This window comes from Temnothorax longispinosus, unplaced genomic scaffold, assembly GCF_030848805.1.
Source record: "Temnothorax longispinosus isolate EJ_2023e unplaced genomic scaffold, Tlon_JGU_v1 HiC_scaffold_63, whole genome shotgun sequence".
Classification (NCBI taxonomy): domain Eukaryota; kingdom Metazoa; phylum Arthropoda; class Insecta; order Hymenoptera; family Formicidae; genus Temnothorax; species Temnothorax longispinosus.
Window position 1 is genome coordinate 37,951 of NW_027270484.1, and position 16,311 is coordinate 54,261.

Genomic DNA, 16,311 nt, shown 5'->3' on the forward strand with positions numbered 1-16,311 from the left:
AATCTTCTGTGCGACGATATCTGAGCCTCGGTACACATAATCCACCGATTCCTGTGATGTATGCCAATGGTGATTCTGTTAACCCATCTTCCAGGGTACTGTACAATTCTGCCAATGTGTTAAAAGGCTGGGATTCTCTTGCCTCGACGCCGCTTGCCATCCCAGTGGTTTCTGACACGCTGTTGCTGCATTCCATGGTTGCAATTTCAATTTCCACAACAGTAAACTGACGTAATGACCCTTCCTGTGCAGCTATCACCGGAAATACTCACGGTTACGATAACTCATTCTAGAAAAAATAGTTCATGGTTTTTGATATGTTACTCTGCGGTGAAATCACAGTTCCAATTATCTAATCTTCGACACTGTTATCTGCTGGCAGTTATCGGGAAGATGAATGAAAGCGAAGCAGAATCTGTGTTAACCCAGTAAGCAAGGTCAGCAGGATGCTAACAATTATCAGCACACCCGAGCAGAATATCGCGGCAGATTGTTATTAATCGCTGCAACATTCTGTTAGCAAGAGCCGGTCGACATAATTTGACAGTGGATTGCCGATAGAAGTTGAACAAATCTATCACTCGTAATCATGCATTAAATAAATCATATCATTATATAAAGTAACTGATTTTGTTCGATTTCTGCAGTCAATCTGCCATCATATTCCTGTCAACAGATTCTGTCATATTTCTGTTGACGTTCTATTTTGCAAAATATTTTTGACAGACTGGAGTGTCACGGTTTTTTATTACTTAGATATTTTAAAATATATAAAAGAGATCTAACAAGTCTTTCGTTGAAAATAATTTAACCTATAAATACTCCAGTAATTTAGTAATTTTGTATTAATGGCACGATCTGTATAAATATCGCAGCTTCGTCATCCAGTAAGATAGATAAGATTTTATTTGCAAATATAAGTATTACGAATTAGAGTGCATACCTCATTATCAATTCACAGACAGAAAATGAATATTAACATATTGTTATTATGCATATTTTTTATTTGAATTATTTTATGACATACTAATCTATATTTAAACAACAAGTTGACAGCAGATTTGCTTATAGCTAGTTATTGCAGATCCGGTATCATCTGTATCCGCATTAAACTCGTGTTCCTAGCAGAGCCTGCCGATATAATCTGACAGCAGATTGTCGACAGAAACCGCATAGAATCTGTCTTTTTGTAAACATTCAAATAGTTCAGTTTCTGCACTCATCTGCCATTATAGTCTATTAACAGATTCTATATCAGTTGGGATTCTATCGACAAAATTTGTAGTAGATATTTTTAAAATCTATCCTCGACAGATTTAGCTATCCAGGATTCCAGGATATTATCGTTATCACACAATCTGTGTATGTATTGTAGAATATATACAGCGAGGTGAGATCACAGACATATAATGACAGAGAGAGAAGCCTGAAGAGTAGACATGTTTTAAATGGAAGTAGTGGAACCTGTCTTAGCGCCTCTATATGCACAACCACGTGTATATTGAACTACGTAGCCATGGCCACGGATACTTTCAACGGGTAACTAGTCTTCGATCCTCGGTTTTCCAAAATGATTTCTTACGTGAAAAAAATAATATTAAATTAACAGCATTAGCTAATAGCAGTCTAATTAAAAATAATACTGTTAATTCAATGACAGTATATTAATGAAACAAATGTATGATACTCGTGTTTCAATGAAATGTTATTTATTTAATTAATACTGTTATTAAATTAAATAAAATTATTTTTATTTAGACCGTTATTAACTGTTAATACATTATTTTTTTTTTATATTAAAAATTAATCTTTAAATCGTGACATAAGGATTTTTTCTAATAAAAGTATTCACTTTTTTAAATAAAATAGTTTATAATTGCCTATCTTATCGCGTTTGCGTTTAATAAAAGAGCGTCCGTAAAAAGCGCTTCACGAAATAGCCATTACCGTCATATAATCGTCGCGAACAATTAAATAATTAATTGAGTGGAACTAACCAATTCGCCAATTGTCCACTGAAACTGACCGTAATGTAATTAATAAACTGTATGGAAAAATTACGACACTGAATTACCCGAGCCGTTTGATTCGGCGATTTCGTGCTCATAATCTGGAAACAGCGGTCGAATCGCATTTCTATCGATGCAGGCTTTAAAGCGCGAGATGTATTTTAATCCGACCGTGGAAACTTAAAGAAGTTTCTATCGCGCGTCCGTAATATACTATAATCTTTCTACTTCGACTCTTTCGAATAAATAAGCCGCGCGAAATATTCACTTCGATAAACACACAGCCGCCGCGCCGCTTCAATGCGCTCAATCACGGAAGGATAATCAAGCGTAAAGTCGATAATCTTATTCAAAAGCTCGATCGTATTTGTCATATTAACTCAGTCACTTTAGACAAAAATCGAACGAAACCTTGTTAAGAAAAAAATGTTAGCAAGCTGAATTTTGGCACATACCTCTGTTTTTGCATAAGATTGAAGGGGAAAAAAGTTTTATACACATATATATGTATATATAAAATGTAAGATGGTAAAATATAAATGTCCATCCGTGTTTCATGAGATCTTTCTTTATTTGGAATACAATTTTTCTGCGAAGACATATGTGTATAATCGCAGGAACACGGTATAGATACAATTCCACGTAAGATAACTGGAAGACGTACGAGATCGTTATTTAAGTGTGAACGAAACCAATAATGGATGGTCTAAGGTATATTTTCGTTAAATGGTCCCCGCGATGATGTGCCACTTTCGCCTTACGAGAAATTTTCTAAAAAATGATTTCCATACATAAGAAAGATACCGTACACAATTATAAATTCTGTCAATAAACTTCTAAACAACATACAATTGATCAGGATGATCAAAAGTGTTGCAAATGTATGAGTGAGGTGATTTTTATTAAAGATTGTTCTTTTCCGGCAGTTCTGATTTAAATTCCCTGGATCACAAACTATGGGATATGGTATAAAGCAAAGGACTTACAAAAAAAGACAATTTAGAATTCTTAGACACTCTTTCGTTATAAAACAAAAATTAAGCATTTCGAGTAACTTACGTAAATTAAGTCTCTCTTTTGTAATTTTCAAGCATATGTTTGCATTAAATTAAAATATTATGTTTAATTATATTTATATGTGAGCAAAATATTGACAGAATTTATGTCGATGTTTTATACTATTATCGATTCGACGAATGAGGATTGTCAGTAACTGGAAGATTATCCTAAGAAATTAGATATTCTATAACTAACTTCAATAACTAATTTCCAACTATAACTAACCTTTGTATAGACGAATTTTCAAAAATATTATTTTCATGACTGTCTGCTATTTACGATTCTTCTTAACAATGCAACGAATATGTTATCAGTTTCTTTGTTCATAGACATTACTATTAAAGAACATATGTCGTTAAATATTAACTTATTAAATATTTAAATATTTAAATAAAGATCATAATTGAAGGAACAATCGAATGAAAAATAGATATGTATCGTTTCCAATACGACAAAAATAAACGGACAAAAAAAATATTTAAATTTTACAGCTGTCAATTTATGTTGACAAGGGATAATGAAAAATTTAAAAAAGTGTGCAAAAAATTGTTTAAAAATTAATATTTGATAGATATTCCAAAAGTTTTTAATTGATTTCACAGATGAAAGAATAGTTTTTTAATTACACAGAAATAATTTAGTTCAATTCTTTTTTATTTTTCGTTTATGAGATCGCTAATGAATAATGATTTAAAAATTGATAGAAACAAGAGACGCGATATCTAATTTTCATTGTTTTATATGTTTATGCATTCCTTCGATTGTTAAGAAACGTTGAAACGTTGAAAAATAAATTTTTTATTCGTATTACAATTCTATATTCTAAAATTGTCAAAATCAATAGTAGTAATCAGACATTCTATGAATCCTTATGAAAGAACAAACTCTCCGACCTAAACTTGTAAACCGTTAGACAAAATTATCCTTCGTGATGTATATGTCACATTGGAGACTACTTATCTATAATTATCTAACAACTATCTAAACAACCGATTTCTTGTCGCAAAAGTATACAATCCTATCGTCACTTTCACGTATTGCCTGGTCTCTTACAATTAGTCATGAAAAAGAATATTGTTTCGATACGACTCACGTTGAAAAGTAATTTTTCAACATGATAAAAAACATTTTGGAAACATCCTTCATATACGTTTAACAAAGCCGCTTATAATAAATTACTGCTACATCGCTATTGTCTATATACTCAAAAACGGTATTCATTGTCAGACGCGATTATTTCGCACATCCAGGAGTCGTAGAAAGTAACCAATCTTCGAGACTAGCTGGAGAGTATTTACAAAATCGAGAAAGCAAGGACTGCGTTTACAAAAGTCAAATATCGCGGTTTACCTATACAAAACTATAAATGTCATCGAATACAGTCGAACCTCTGTATTCTGAATATCTTAAAGCCTCCTTTAATTTTCTTAACATTTTCTCTTGTGCTATTAATTCTCTCTCTCTCTCTCTCTCTCTCTCTCTCTCTCTCTCTCTCTCTCTCTCTCTCTCATCTCTCCTCTCTCTCTCTCTCTCTCTCTCTCTCTCTCTCTCTCTCCTCGTCTCTCTCTCTCTCTATCTATCTTCTCTCTCCTCTCTCTCTCACGCTCTCTCTCTCTCTCTCCTCTCTCTCACTCTCTCTCTCTCTCACTCTCTCTCTCTCTCTCTCTCTCTCTCTCTCTCTCTCTCTCTCACTCTCTCTCTCTCTCTCTCACCTCTCTCTCTCTCTCTCTCTCTCTCTCTCTCCTCTCTCACTCTCTCTCTCTCTCTCCTCTCTCTCTCTCTCTCTCTCATTATATGTATTATGTCAGCCAAAATACTCGCATGATTGAAACGATATTTTCATTCTATCTCATATGTCATTGGAACACGTGCAGAAATTGAGGGTAAGAGTTAAGAAGAGGGAGGGAGTTTGGTCCTGACATGCTAATAATATGGAGATTTGACTGTAATCGTAATATTGCACATTATCGTCATGCGGGTTATATTCGATATTATTCTTTTTTTTAATACTTGGTTTTTTGGTATAATATGATTAGTTATCGTTAAAATATTTTATTATACATTACTCCATATATATGTATGATGTAATATATAATAATATAATAGTAAATATCATATATACGTATACATATATATAATATTTATATACGTGTACAAAGATATATAATGTATATATAATATATATTGTGCATATATAAGATATGTTAAATGTTAAGGGTTTTATTAAAGGTCATTTTTCTTATTGGTACGATTTTTCACTTGATTACATTTCTATTACTGTTATTCAATCTTTTATATGTATCATGTAAATGTTGTAAACTATTGCAACAAGGGATTTCCGTTATTCGTCATTGGCATTATTCTATTGTAAATATGTAAGATTATGTATGGCGGTATATATTATTTCACACACACACACACACACACGTGTGTGTGGTAAATTACACGATCTTCACTACAATATTTGATTATGCACCTATTAGGATATGAGGTATGACGAAGAGTATTGTTAAACCTTTTATGTTATATTATTGTGATCGACTAGTAATGACTAAGCTCATTAATATTGTTTTTTACACGTACATAAGGCGGGCTGATGTACATGTGTTGTGATTAATTTATGGATTATAGGCCGTCGTCTACAAAAACATTCTTATATCGAATCTATACAGATACGAATTTTTTATTCACCGAATAAATTACTAAATTACTATAACTATGGGATCTATAAACTGAATCCATATCAAATAAATTAAAATGGAAGAATTTCACGTAGTATTTAAATAGAAAATAATAAGTTCTATCTTTTATATCTGGTAAAATGTATAGATTTTAATTTATCAAAGGGCTCCTACGTGAAGAGTATTCAGTCTATCAATTAATGTCCAAAAGATTCTTGATAAGGCCATCTACGTAAAAAAGACATTCGAATAGGCTCTTTTTTCTCACTCGTTGAAGATTTTATAGGAAAAATCTAGACTAAACATTTTAGGACTATGCCTTCTACGCCGTTTTTGATTACATCCATGATGTAAGACAAATAATTGAAGGCACATCCTCGATGGAAAGAAATAATTCTCTTTTATGATAAAAAAAGACGCGAGATGATCCCTTAATGGTAAAGAACCGCTAAGCGCAAATTCTATAATTCTATAATTTCATAACCAAATTATTTTGTTATATTTAAAAAGTATGAGATTACATTAAAAATAAGTATTAAGAAGAGTTTGATATAAACGTCATTCAATTATTCACGCTGACCAATAAACTGTAAACGCCCCAGATCTATTTCCGATTTTCATCGTTAAATATTATACTTTAGAATCAGTCTACTCTCGGGGATCTGTTTTCCTTCGCAGAAATCTGTCCTTCTTTTAAGAACTTTTTGTTCTTAAAGTCACATTTAATTAAACGATTAAGCTAGCCTTTTGACCAACGTTAATAATATCGCAGTAATCAGAAGTCCGAGCAGGACTTTGCATAACTCGTTATCAAATGCTTTAGAAATTTTCGCCGATATCCCAATCCCGCGCTAAGTTGAAAACTTCGAAATCGCCGTCGGGTACCTCGGGTTTATCAGGTGCGACTAATATCTCGGGTCGCAGTGCCACACAGTCTCTCGGCGAGCATTCGATGCGGCCTTCGGAGCCGCAGCTGCATTCAACGCAGTTTCCGGTTGAGTGTGGTAGTGTCTCACCCTGTCGATACTCTCTTCCTGTAATTCAAGTTTCATAGTACATACGAATTTTTCTCGTATAAAAAGGCTGGAACCGCGTATGTATACATGAACGCGCGCGGCTTTTATAATATATATAAAAGAAAATATAGGCTGTCAAAGTATATAAAAGCTCATACGCTTTTATCTCGCGCCGAGACGCTATGAATATTAAACGTAAATTGTGTTCTAAGACGATGTAAGGTACAAAATAAATTTTAAACAAATCTTCAGAGATTTGTTTAAAAGATAATAACTACGCTATAATAAAAATGTTTTGGAAAATAAATAATATTAAAACGTCTCTAGAAATCTATTAAAATTAGATTAAATAAATATGTAATAACGTTTATATTTTCTATAAGTATATGCGTAATATTAATCATATTGTTTACGACGGTCGATATAAAAATATTAGAGATTTATTAAAATATTAAGAGAGATTAATTAGGAAAGAAAAATTAATTAATACCCATCACGAGGCAAATGGCCGGTGCAGAAGGCGTTGTGCTTGACAGAGTGCCGTTAATTTCTTTATGTCCTTGTTGGCTGACCGACGAGTCAAAATTTCCGGAAGCCTCGAACCCATCCACAATGTCCGTACTCATTCCCAGGGATGAAGTGTAATTGCTTTCCACCGCGGTCGATCGCAGAGAAGACGGGTCGAGCGACGAGGCGGTGTTCGAATTATAATTTTGCCACCAACAGTAAACTTCGCCGACGACGCATAGGCAATGCGAATTCGCGTCGTACGACGGTATCTGAGGGAGGAGGTAATGCGTTTAGTAAAAGAGTTAGTAAAAGAAAAATATAAGAGAAAAAAATTATATAAAAATTCAGTATATGTTGATTATTACGTTGGAGGATATAAGGACAAAATAATTCCACTTCTCGCATTCACATTATTTTTTAATGATAGATTTTTCTAATTTGGAATAGAATCTTTCTCAATGTTGAGATGTCAACAATGTTTGAGTTACGAATAATTGTAAAAAGAACATCTTTTCACGAACAAAACTTGAGAGAGCCAAATGGATTACGTAGTTGCTTTCATCAGTTTATTTTAGTAAAGTTTACCGTAATAGAATCCCCTGATCTCTGAGAAAGTTAGTTACAGAGATATAATGCTATATAAAGATTCTGAAACTGTGATAAATGATGATCCTTCTCAACACTTTCTCAACACTTAGGGAAAGATCGATACGAGAAAAGGAGAGAGAAAAGAGAAAAAATTTTTACTTGCAAATGTATAAGTGCACAAGCGTATGATTTTTATCTTATATAAAATTTATTTTATTTAAAAATAAAAAATTTGTGTTATTATTAATACTGTTCGTTACATTTTTTAAACTAGTTTCTTATTAATTCAATATTTTTTTTTCTTGACGATTGTTTGCTGTACTGTGCACTGAAAAGAAATTTTCTCTATCGACATTCGCCAGTATACTTCTCAGTGGTTACCGTTTGGCTGTGAGAATAGGAATTTCCGTCTACAATGCACTTTTTGAAAAACGGGTCCTCTGTAGTGACGTCATCATCACCGTCGTCTCTAAACGTAACGTCGTTTTCATCCAATAAAGCCTGACTTGTCGCTCTCGCAGGTGCTGTAACCAAATGAAAGATCGTCAATAGCTGAAGAATTGCTTTTTTCAGCTGCTGTTTCAATAATTCAAATTTCAAATTTTCTTCTTTAGTCGAATCACTATTTATCTCAAAGATATGTGATTATTTTAAATCACTCGTTAATCTCTAATCATAGTTATCGTGCAATCTGTCGTTTGTGTAGCATTCTCTAACGAAATCGTACATAATTAAACGATCGTTTTAATTGAATCCGCTCGCGAAAATTTGCACATGTGATACGAAAGCGTACTCATGTGCTCCACAACCCAATTTCATAATTAGAGCAAGCAATTATGACTGCGCCTTGCACGACTTAGAGTCTATCGTGACCTGAGTCCATCAGTTGTACGAAAATAATCTTTTAAATAATCTTTTTGTCCTAGATAGAAAAGACTTGAAATAGTGGAATTGTCGTACTTTTTTGAACTCTCAGGTATTTTGTACAATTGTATCACGAAATCAGAATATGTTTAAAATATCTGATTTTCAAAAACAAATCAAAAGGTTAATAAATTAATATCTATTATTATATTCTTTAAAAAGTCCGATTCTTTTACGATAAAAATTAAGGAAGATTATTTGCTAAATTAATGTAAGAAATATTTACGACTTTCTAAAAAGTTACATCTTTCTTCTAATTATACTAATTTTGTACAATTATGCAATAATGTCATCGCATATCCATGTTAAAGCTAAAATTTCACTTTGTTCGGTGAGAACTATTTGTATATTGGGTCATTATTTTAGACAGTCGTGAAAGTTCATCGGACGGTCGTTCGATCGAGTAAGATCGAACTAATAAATTGGTGTAGCCTCGACCAATTTTACGATGTAGAAAGTTCACACGTGGATTTAAAAAAAAAACGATGTTTTAAATAATAAAATAAACAGTCTAAAAAGCAGAAAATACTTTAGAAAGTTCCACTAATTAATTCCAATTAATATTATATATGATTCTGAAACTAATCAGCTAGAAACTTTTTCTCTCAATTCGTGAATCACTGAACAATTATTGTTTTTTATATTGTAATTGAAAAAAATTGACTTCAAGATTTTGAAGAACTATCTATACCCAAAAGAACACATATTGATCTTGGGTATCTCTCAAAAGATAAAAGATATTGCATATTGAAGCGACGCGACGAATGTGATGAGATACAAAACGTGGTGTAGGATAACGAGCGAGACAAGGAGATCGATACGCGAAGAAAATAGGATGGTACGTCGTACTTAAACAAATAAATGTTGTAGCTACGTGATGAGCTATGAAGCTTTGGGACGACACTAGGATATTAATCAATCGAGCTTATAGTTAACAGAATGAAAAAGGCAGTACTTTCTGCTTTATATACAGACGATGTGTATTTGCGATCTTTAATAATTTAGGACACCAAAATTACGGATAAACGATTCAGCGAATACGCCAATAGATATAATAATCAAATCAACGAATAAGAATGCTGTATGTGCAAACAGCATTTACCGTGCACACCAATATCATATATTTTATCATATTTGCAATAATTCTTTAGAATTACGATAATTTTAACATACTCGGAGCATCTGTCGTGTCTAGATATTCTATTCGTGCACTTGAAATATTCAGAATTATAGTTCTATTGATTTATTTAATATTGTATATGACATTTATTATTCATCTTCATCTATTATTCATCTTCAATCTTTGTGTGTTTAATCTTCTACACGTATAAAACATTTATAAATACTAAAGTTAGAATCTCGTGTCGTTTTTATACAGGAATATCTAGACTTAAGATTAATTAAATATTGCTTTTGAACTTTTTAAAAAAAGAAATTAATCCGAAATAAACCAAGTCCAATAAAATTGCATTAATTGGGCTTTGAAAATTATATATTACAAAAGAAACGGATTTTTTGCTTTTCATATTGTTTATTTGACGAGTTTATCAATGTATAATCTTGTTATATTATGATTAAAAAAAAAACGAATTTTTTTCCACAAGACAGTATTTAATCTATTTTATTCTATCTATATATTTGTGAACAAAGTAACAGTTATTTAGTTTCAGTAACTTCTCGACTGTCATTCTGTGTATATTTACGTGTTGTAAATTATAAAATTGGAAGTTTATTGCACGAGTCCTGAGTTAAATGCAGCTTTTTCTAGGGCAAATTACGACGCTGAGCTACCGCAAACGAACGCAAAGTAATGAGTGACTTGGATCTTTTTCTCTTGTTTCTCGCTATTCTTGCGACTCGTTGCTACTGTGCAAGTCATTACGTGAGAGCGTGGAGAACCTCTATTCAAAAATTCCTTTTGTTTTAAACCGTGCCTGACGAAAGCATTTTAAATTAGATTCTTAAATGCCCATAGGCACGCTGCAACGTATAACATGTATCGATATAAATCGTATTTCCTGCTTCCGATGTGACCGAGAAACATTTATCAGAGCTTCCAGTAATCAAGCTTTGATAGCTATAACATATAGTAATCAAGTTCTGAAATACACGAATACCGCAACTTTAAAGTTTTACGCTATTTGTATTTGTGTTTGAGATTCAAGTGTAACATATGTATTAATACTTTAATTAATACAGATTTTTCAAGCATAAAAATTACTTTATTCTTACACAGTAATATAAGTACAGAGACACTCGTGCGTTACAAGATTGCTTTGACGTTAATTAAAAAATTTAAAGTAGAACTACTGATTAAATAAATTACTGAACTACATATTCAAGCAAATAACGCGTTCTTGAAAAAAGTACTTAGATGCAATACGCATAATTCCGAGTCATATATATAATTTTTTATTAACACCAATGAATTAAACAAAAACATTTCAAAACATTTTTTATGTTTGTCATACATATTGTGTGTTATCGTATGACAATCTGAGAACGTACCTAAATAAGAACATTAATAGTTTTAATCGGTATATTTTACTTCAATAATAATAATTTTGTACCCTTGTATATTATACATATTAACACACGTAACTTACACGCGTGCCATTGCATTTAATATATAATTATATACGATATCGTACAATATTTTTAACGAACAGATAAATGTAACAACCCGCTTTTATCACCTTTTTAACAAATCGATTCTTGGATTAACAAGGTGGTCATTCGAAGAATCTTTTGAAATCGTGAACAATGGCTCTTCGTTAGCAAAGTGTCCGCTAAAGCGTCATTAATTCAGCAAATCAACTGCGTTGCTTTATCTCCACTGCACTTTACCTCCTCCCCCTACCATATAAAATTAATCAATGGATGAGATATGGCTTGCAATTAAAACGTGTTAATTTAACTGTTATTACAGCTAATCGTGTCATTAATACGGTATCACTGACCAAACTAATTTATTTAACGCATCTGTAAATTGTTGCGCGAAATATCCTTGAATCTTTTTCACCTCTTTTGCAAAAATAGATTGAATAAAATAATTTTCAAATTATCTTACTGTATATCATTTTGGATACGCGAAACAAATCGTAGAAGTCTCTGATCGAGAATATGTATTCGGACACGCATCGATTATTGTGAATTTGCAAAAGGACTTGAAAATTTCGCGATTACTTAAAATATAATATAATGTAATACTTCGAAATGGTGGTGTTAAGCGTCTTATCTACGGCATGCAGCGACCACGGATGTCGCATAATCTGCGCTAAATTTTGCCTATTATTCCGCGCGCATCAGTAGAGATGTTAAATAATATTACAATATTCAAGAATCAATATTTTTGCCCCCGGCTATCTTGGCGATTGAAACACTCAAAATATTAATAATTTTGTGTTTAATAATATTAGATCATCGCCCTCGATTATTAATTGCTCGCTGCATGATGTTATTATAATCGTATATGCTGCACAAATATATAGATAATGAATGATGTACGACAATGGACAAATAATAACATTATAATATATTACTATAAAGTAAACGGAAGAATTAACGGGTTAATTATTAATGATAATATAATGTATGTCTGTATTTCAAAAAAAAGCTTTTTTTTAAATAATATATATCTAAAAAATAAATTAAAAATTGAAAATTAAAATATTAACCCTAGAACACTATGAAATATAATAGGGTATGCCGTATTTTATCCTATTTTAGAAGGCGCGCCATTCTTTTATAACATATGACAAAGAGTTTGGATGGAAGGAGAGAAAGAGAAAGAGAGACAGAGAAAGAGAGTTATAAATCTCTTCTACTAATTGCCACACTGCGCAATATTTATTAAGCACTCTTATCAAACTTTAAAGTGCCGCAGGGAACAATATATCTAGTTATATTTATCGTTACACATTTTGCGAATTGCAATAAATTAAAACTACGGTAAATAGTTTTAAAAACTTACATAGGTGTTTTCTTTATATACAAGTAGAGCTTTTTAACAGCGTAAAGGTTGTAATTAAAATTTAAATTAAATTTTAAATAAGATCACTGTTTTTAGTAGAAAGTAAAATTTTAAAGAAACGATATCAAAGTGACGTGTCTGATATTTAGAAAGGATATTCAGGAAAATGTATTTTTTTCTAAATAAAGTGATTTTTTTACTTTTTTATGCAAATAATTTTTTTTAAATAAATATTTTATTTAGTTACCAATTGTTAAATCAAATTGACTGCTTCGTATTTTTCATATTTTGATATATCAATCTAAACAATTTATATATTAAAAAAAATGATTAGAACATGATATGAACAGCTTAAATAATTTTCTAGCTGGGTGTTTTTCAGATGTTCAGGAGATTGAGAGTTGCAAAATTAATCCTTGCAGTATTTTTTCGATACGAAAGTGTGCTTCTATTCGTGTTTATTTTCACACGAGGAACAGCGTCGGATATGGCGTTTCTCCCTCCGCGATTAAATTCTTCTCTCAAAATTTAAACATTGCACGTGCAATCTATATTCGTACATTTTTCAAATGCAGAACGTGTTAAATGTACCAAGAAATTTAATGCAATTTCACAAAACGCAATAATATATTTTTAAATTTAAATCTAAAATTTAATAACATACATCCTCATTCGGCGACAATTGGGGAAGGCACAAATGCGGCAGGTGTGCGCGAGGAAACATATGTACACTCGCAAATACGTGCGAAATTCGTACAATACACTCACCGGCTATTGAACGGGCGACGTGACAGCGCAGCAGATAACCGACGACGAGCAGCATCCGCGGGAGCCTCATCATCGTTCCGCGAAGCGTGGAATACGGAGAGCCGGCTAATTTGGGAAGCGCCGAATCGGCGAAAGGCACGTGAAACCTCGTGGCAGCTCTCGCGCGGCGCGACTACCCCCCCGGGACGAAGGCCACGGACGCGCGTTTCTCCCTCCGCGTCTTTTTTTTTTTCGCTTCTCTACGCTGACATTCGAGGTCGAGGGCCTTGAAACGGCCTTGGAGCACGGGCGACCGTCGCCGTCGCCGCGGAAGGCGAGTTCTCCCCCTCGGTAGCCCTTCGCTCTACGTGTATGCGCGGCTGCCAGCGCAGCCAGCGGTCGACATACTCACGCCACGCACATCAAGGTCCAACTGCGAGCGACCAATCCTCAATACGCCAACCGCGGCACGGCAGGTGCAGCGGGTCCTCTCCTCGGGAGTATGCGCACCACGGGACCGTCGCGTCGCTTCGTCCTCTGTTCTTCTTCCTGCCGCCCCGGCTGCTGCTGCTCCGATACTCGAAACGACGAGGATTCTCGCGAGCCGCGAGCGCGTGTGCTCGCAGCTTTCGAGGTTCGAGAGGAAAGTACCGAGAAAGATTGACTTTTACCCCTTTTAAAACTTGAGGAATCAATTCATCGTCCTAATTCATCGAGAACGCATTTTTCTCAATTTTCCCAAGTTTTTTTTTCCAAAGCAATGAGGTTGCATATACCGTTCAATGCAATCACGCCGTTATTGCCGTTGCATTGTATTCTTTGATTAAAAGTTGATCTATTGGAATGTCTGAAATGCTGTAGCTATATCTCTCGGTATTTCGTAACTGGACTTTAAAGGTATGCTTCGATAAAATGGAGCAATGTGCAAAAAAGATGAAAAAGATTAAACCCGGGAACGGGCGTTTGAATTTTTCTGCATAAATAATCACCTGGGGTGATTTTTACGCTCCAATTAGTCATTATTGTTAATTACATATTGCATATTTTTGATTGTTTTATAATTTATTAGTATTCGAGGACAATATGTATATATAGATTTATGCAACATTGAAAAAAGTATACGGAAAACAAAACAAATAAATAAAAACGAAAGGAGCACATTGAAATTACTGTGATGTGAGCTTCATTTTTTCGATACGCGATTTTTCGTGTAAAAATCACCCGGGAAGCGCTTCCCGAGTTAAAGTGTTTGACATGCATTTATTTATTATTAATTGGCTATTAACCCTACACTGTTTACACGGTGAGTAATTTTAACGTTCTTTTTAACGTTAATTAGGCTGCGTTCGGGGAGCGCGCTATCAGCGCTATTTGCTTATTCTATCCTTGTTTTATACCTGATGAGCGATAAAGACAGAATGATGCAATAGCGCTAATAGCGCGCTCCCCGAACGTAGCCATATGGAGTGTATTTTATATCCCAACATTATATTTCAATTTTCGTTGTTCTCTTTGCTAATTTACAATTAAATAAAAGTAGGTAATACTCTATTTATCTTCTAAATAAAAGTTGACAGTATTCTATTTATCTTGTAGATAAAGACAAGCGTAAAAGATAAGCGTTCTTCCTCAATTGTGAAACAATTTGTGCAGCATTCGATCGAAAGAAAAAGTTTTAATATCTATGAATTTAGAAGTTTTTGAGGTTGGGGTGTATTTTATACGCGAATAGGATTAATAAATCGTTTTCCTTAACGTCGTTTAGTAAGAAGAAAAAAAAAATTTGCTTCTGCCGAAACCCGGGATTGAACCGGGGACATTTAGATCTTCAGTCTAACGCTCTCCCAACTGAGCTATTTCGGCTCGTGAGGAGGACGTTCGTTGGCAGTCTGAAAAGGCACTCTTACAATATACGCAAGTCACGTATGATTCTATATATAAAGACATCGAGATATCGTCAATTAATTGTACATACGTATTATTTAAAATTACAGTACATAATTGTGTAATTCTCATTTAATCTAGCTTTTATTTATTTTCAAATATTTTTCGAAAAACGAATGAAATTTCTAAATAATCAATAAACTTTATACTGAATTTCTGTTGTCATATTTAGACGTTATGAGATTTCTCATCATTTAGAGTAAAATATTATAAAAATGAATAATATTTTTTATCGATGTAGATTTTGTCCTCACTTTTTTTTATTTGCACTTTCTATCGTGTAAATTCTGCATAATTAAGACAGTTATTTACGAGGCAATATTAATCACTGGTATATTGATTAGTATCGGGGTCAGATTCATATGTGTTGCAATCATCTTGAAATTTTCTCCAATTTTTTTTTTCCAATCTTATCCTTCGTATGTCAAGTGATTGACAGTAAACGCACGTTGCAAAAACGCGCATTCTATGAAATGCTAAGGTTACTTACCAAGAGCGGAAGGGAGGGAGAGCTGTTTTAATTCATGGTCGTGATTCGAGCGAAGGATCTGGAAGAAACCACTTACAGGGCCAAGGCGATATATGTTCCGACAATAAAATGCGTGGATATATAATAGAAGCACACGCAGTAAAGAAAAGAGGAAAAAGTAAACCATTGTATACTTATTGTTAAATTTGTAGTGTCAAATTATACTCAATTTGAGTCAATTTTAACCATTCCCATAAGTCGCCAGTGTTCCCCTACTTAACATGTCGTTAATTTAACTAAACCAATGAAGTTAAAATAACACTGTTTGGTGTTAAAATAATAAATTTCGACACGACGTGGTATAAAAATAACAAAATATTATTTAACTCAA

The 16,311-nt window shown here is 33.2% G+C and overlaps 1 protein-coding gene and 1 non-coding gene across 3 annotated transcripts; both read right to left on the reverse strand.

Moving 5' to 3' along the window:
• Positions 1 to 826: 826 nt before the first annotated feature.
• Positions 827 to 13,954, reverse strand: LOC139824878 (uncharacterized). 2 transcript variants are annotated; one of them, XM_071797439.1, is made up of 5 exons: positions 13,529 to 13,954; positions 8,245 to 8,387; positions 7,256 to 7,544; positions 6,635 to 6,783; positions 827 to 2,780 (listed from the first exon to the last, which is right to left on the reverse strand). In XM_071797439.1, the coding sequence occupies exons 1-5, from the start codon at positions 13,599 to 13,601 to the stop codon at positions 2,685 to 2,687; spliced, it is 750 nt and encodes a 249-aa protein (XP_071653540.1). In that variant the 5' UTR covers positions 13,602 to 13,954; the 3' UTR covers positions 827 to 2,684. The 2 variants fall into 2 exon arrangements, with proteins under 2 accessions (XP_071653540.1, XP_071653541.1); XM_071797440.1 differs by lacking the exon at positions 827 to 2,780 and having other exon boundaries at positions 6,225 to 6,783; positions 13,529 to 13,952.
• Positions 13,955 to 15,297: 1,343 nt separating this feature from the next.
• Positions 15,298 to 15,370, reverse strand: Trnaf-gaa (transfer RNA phenylalanine (anticodon GAA)). Its single transcript has one exon. It is a non-coding gene; the product is annotated as a tRNA-Phe (tRNA).
• Positions 15,371 to 16,311: the final 941 nt, after the last annotated feature.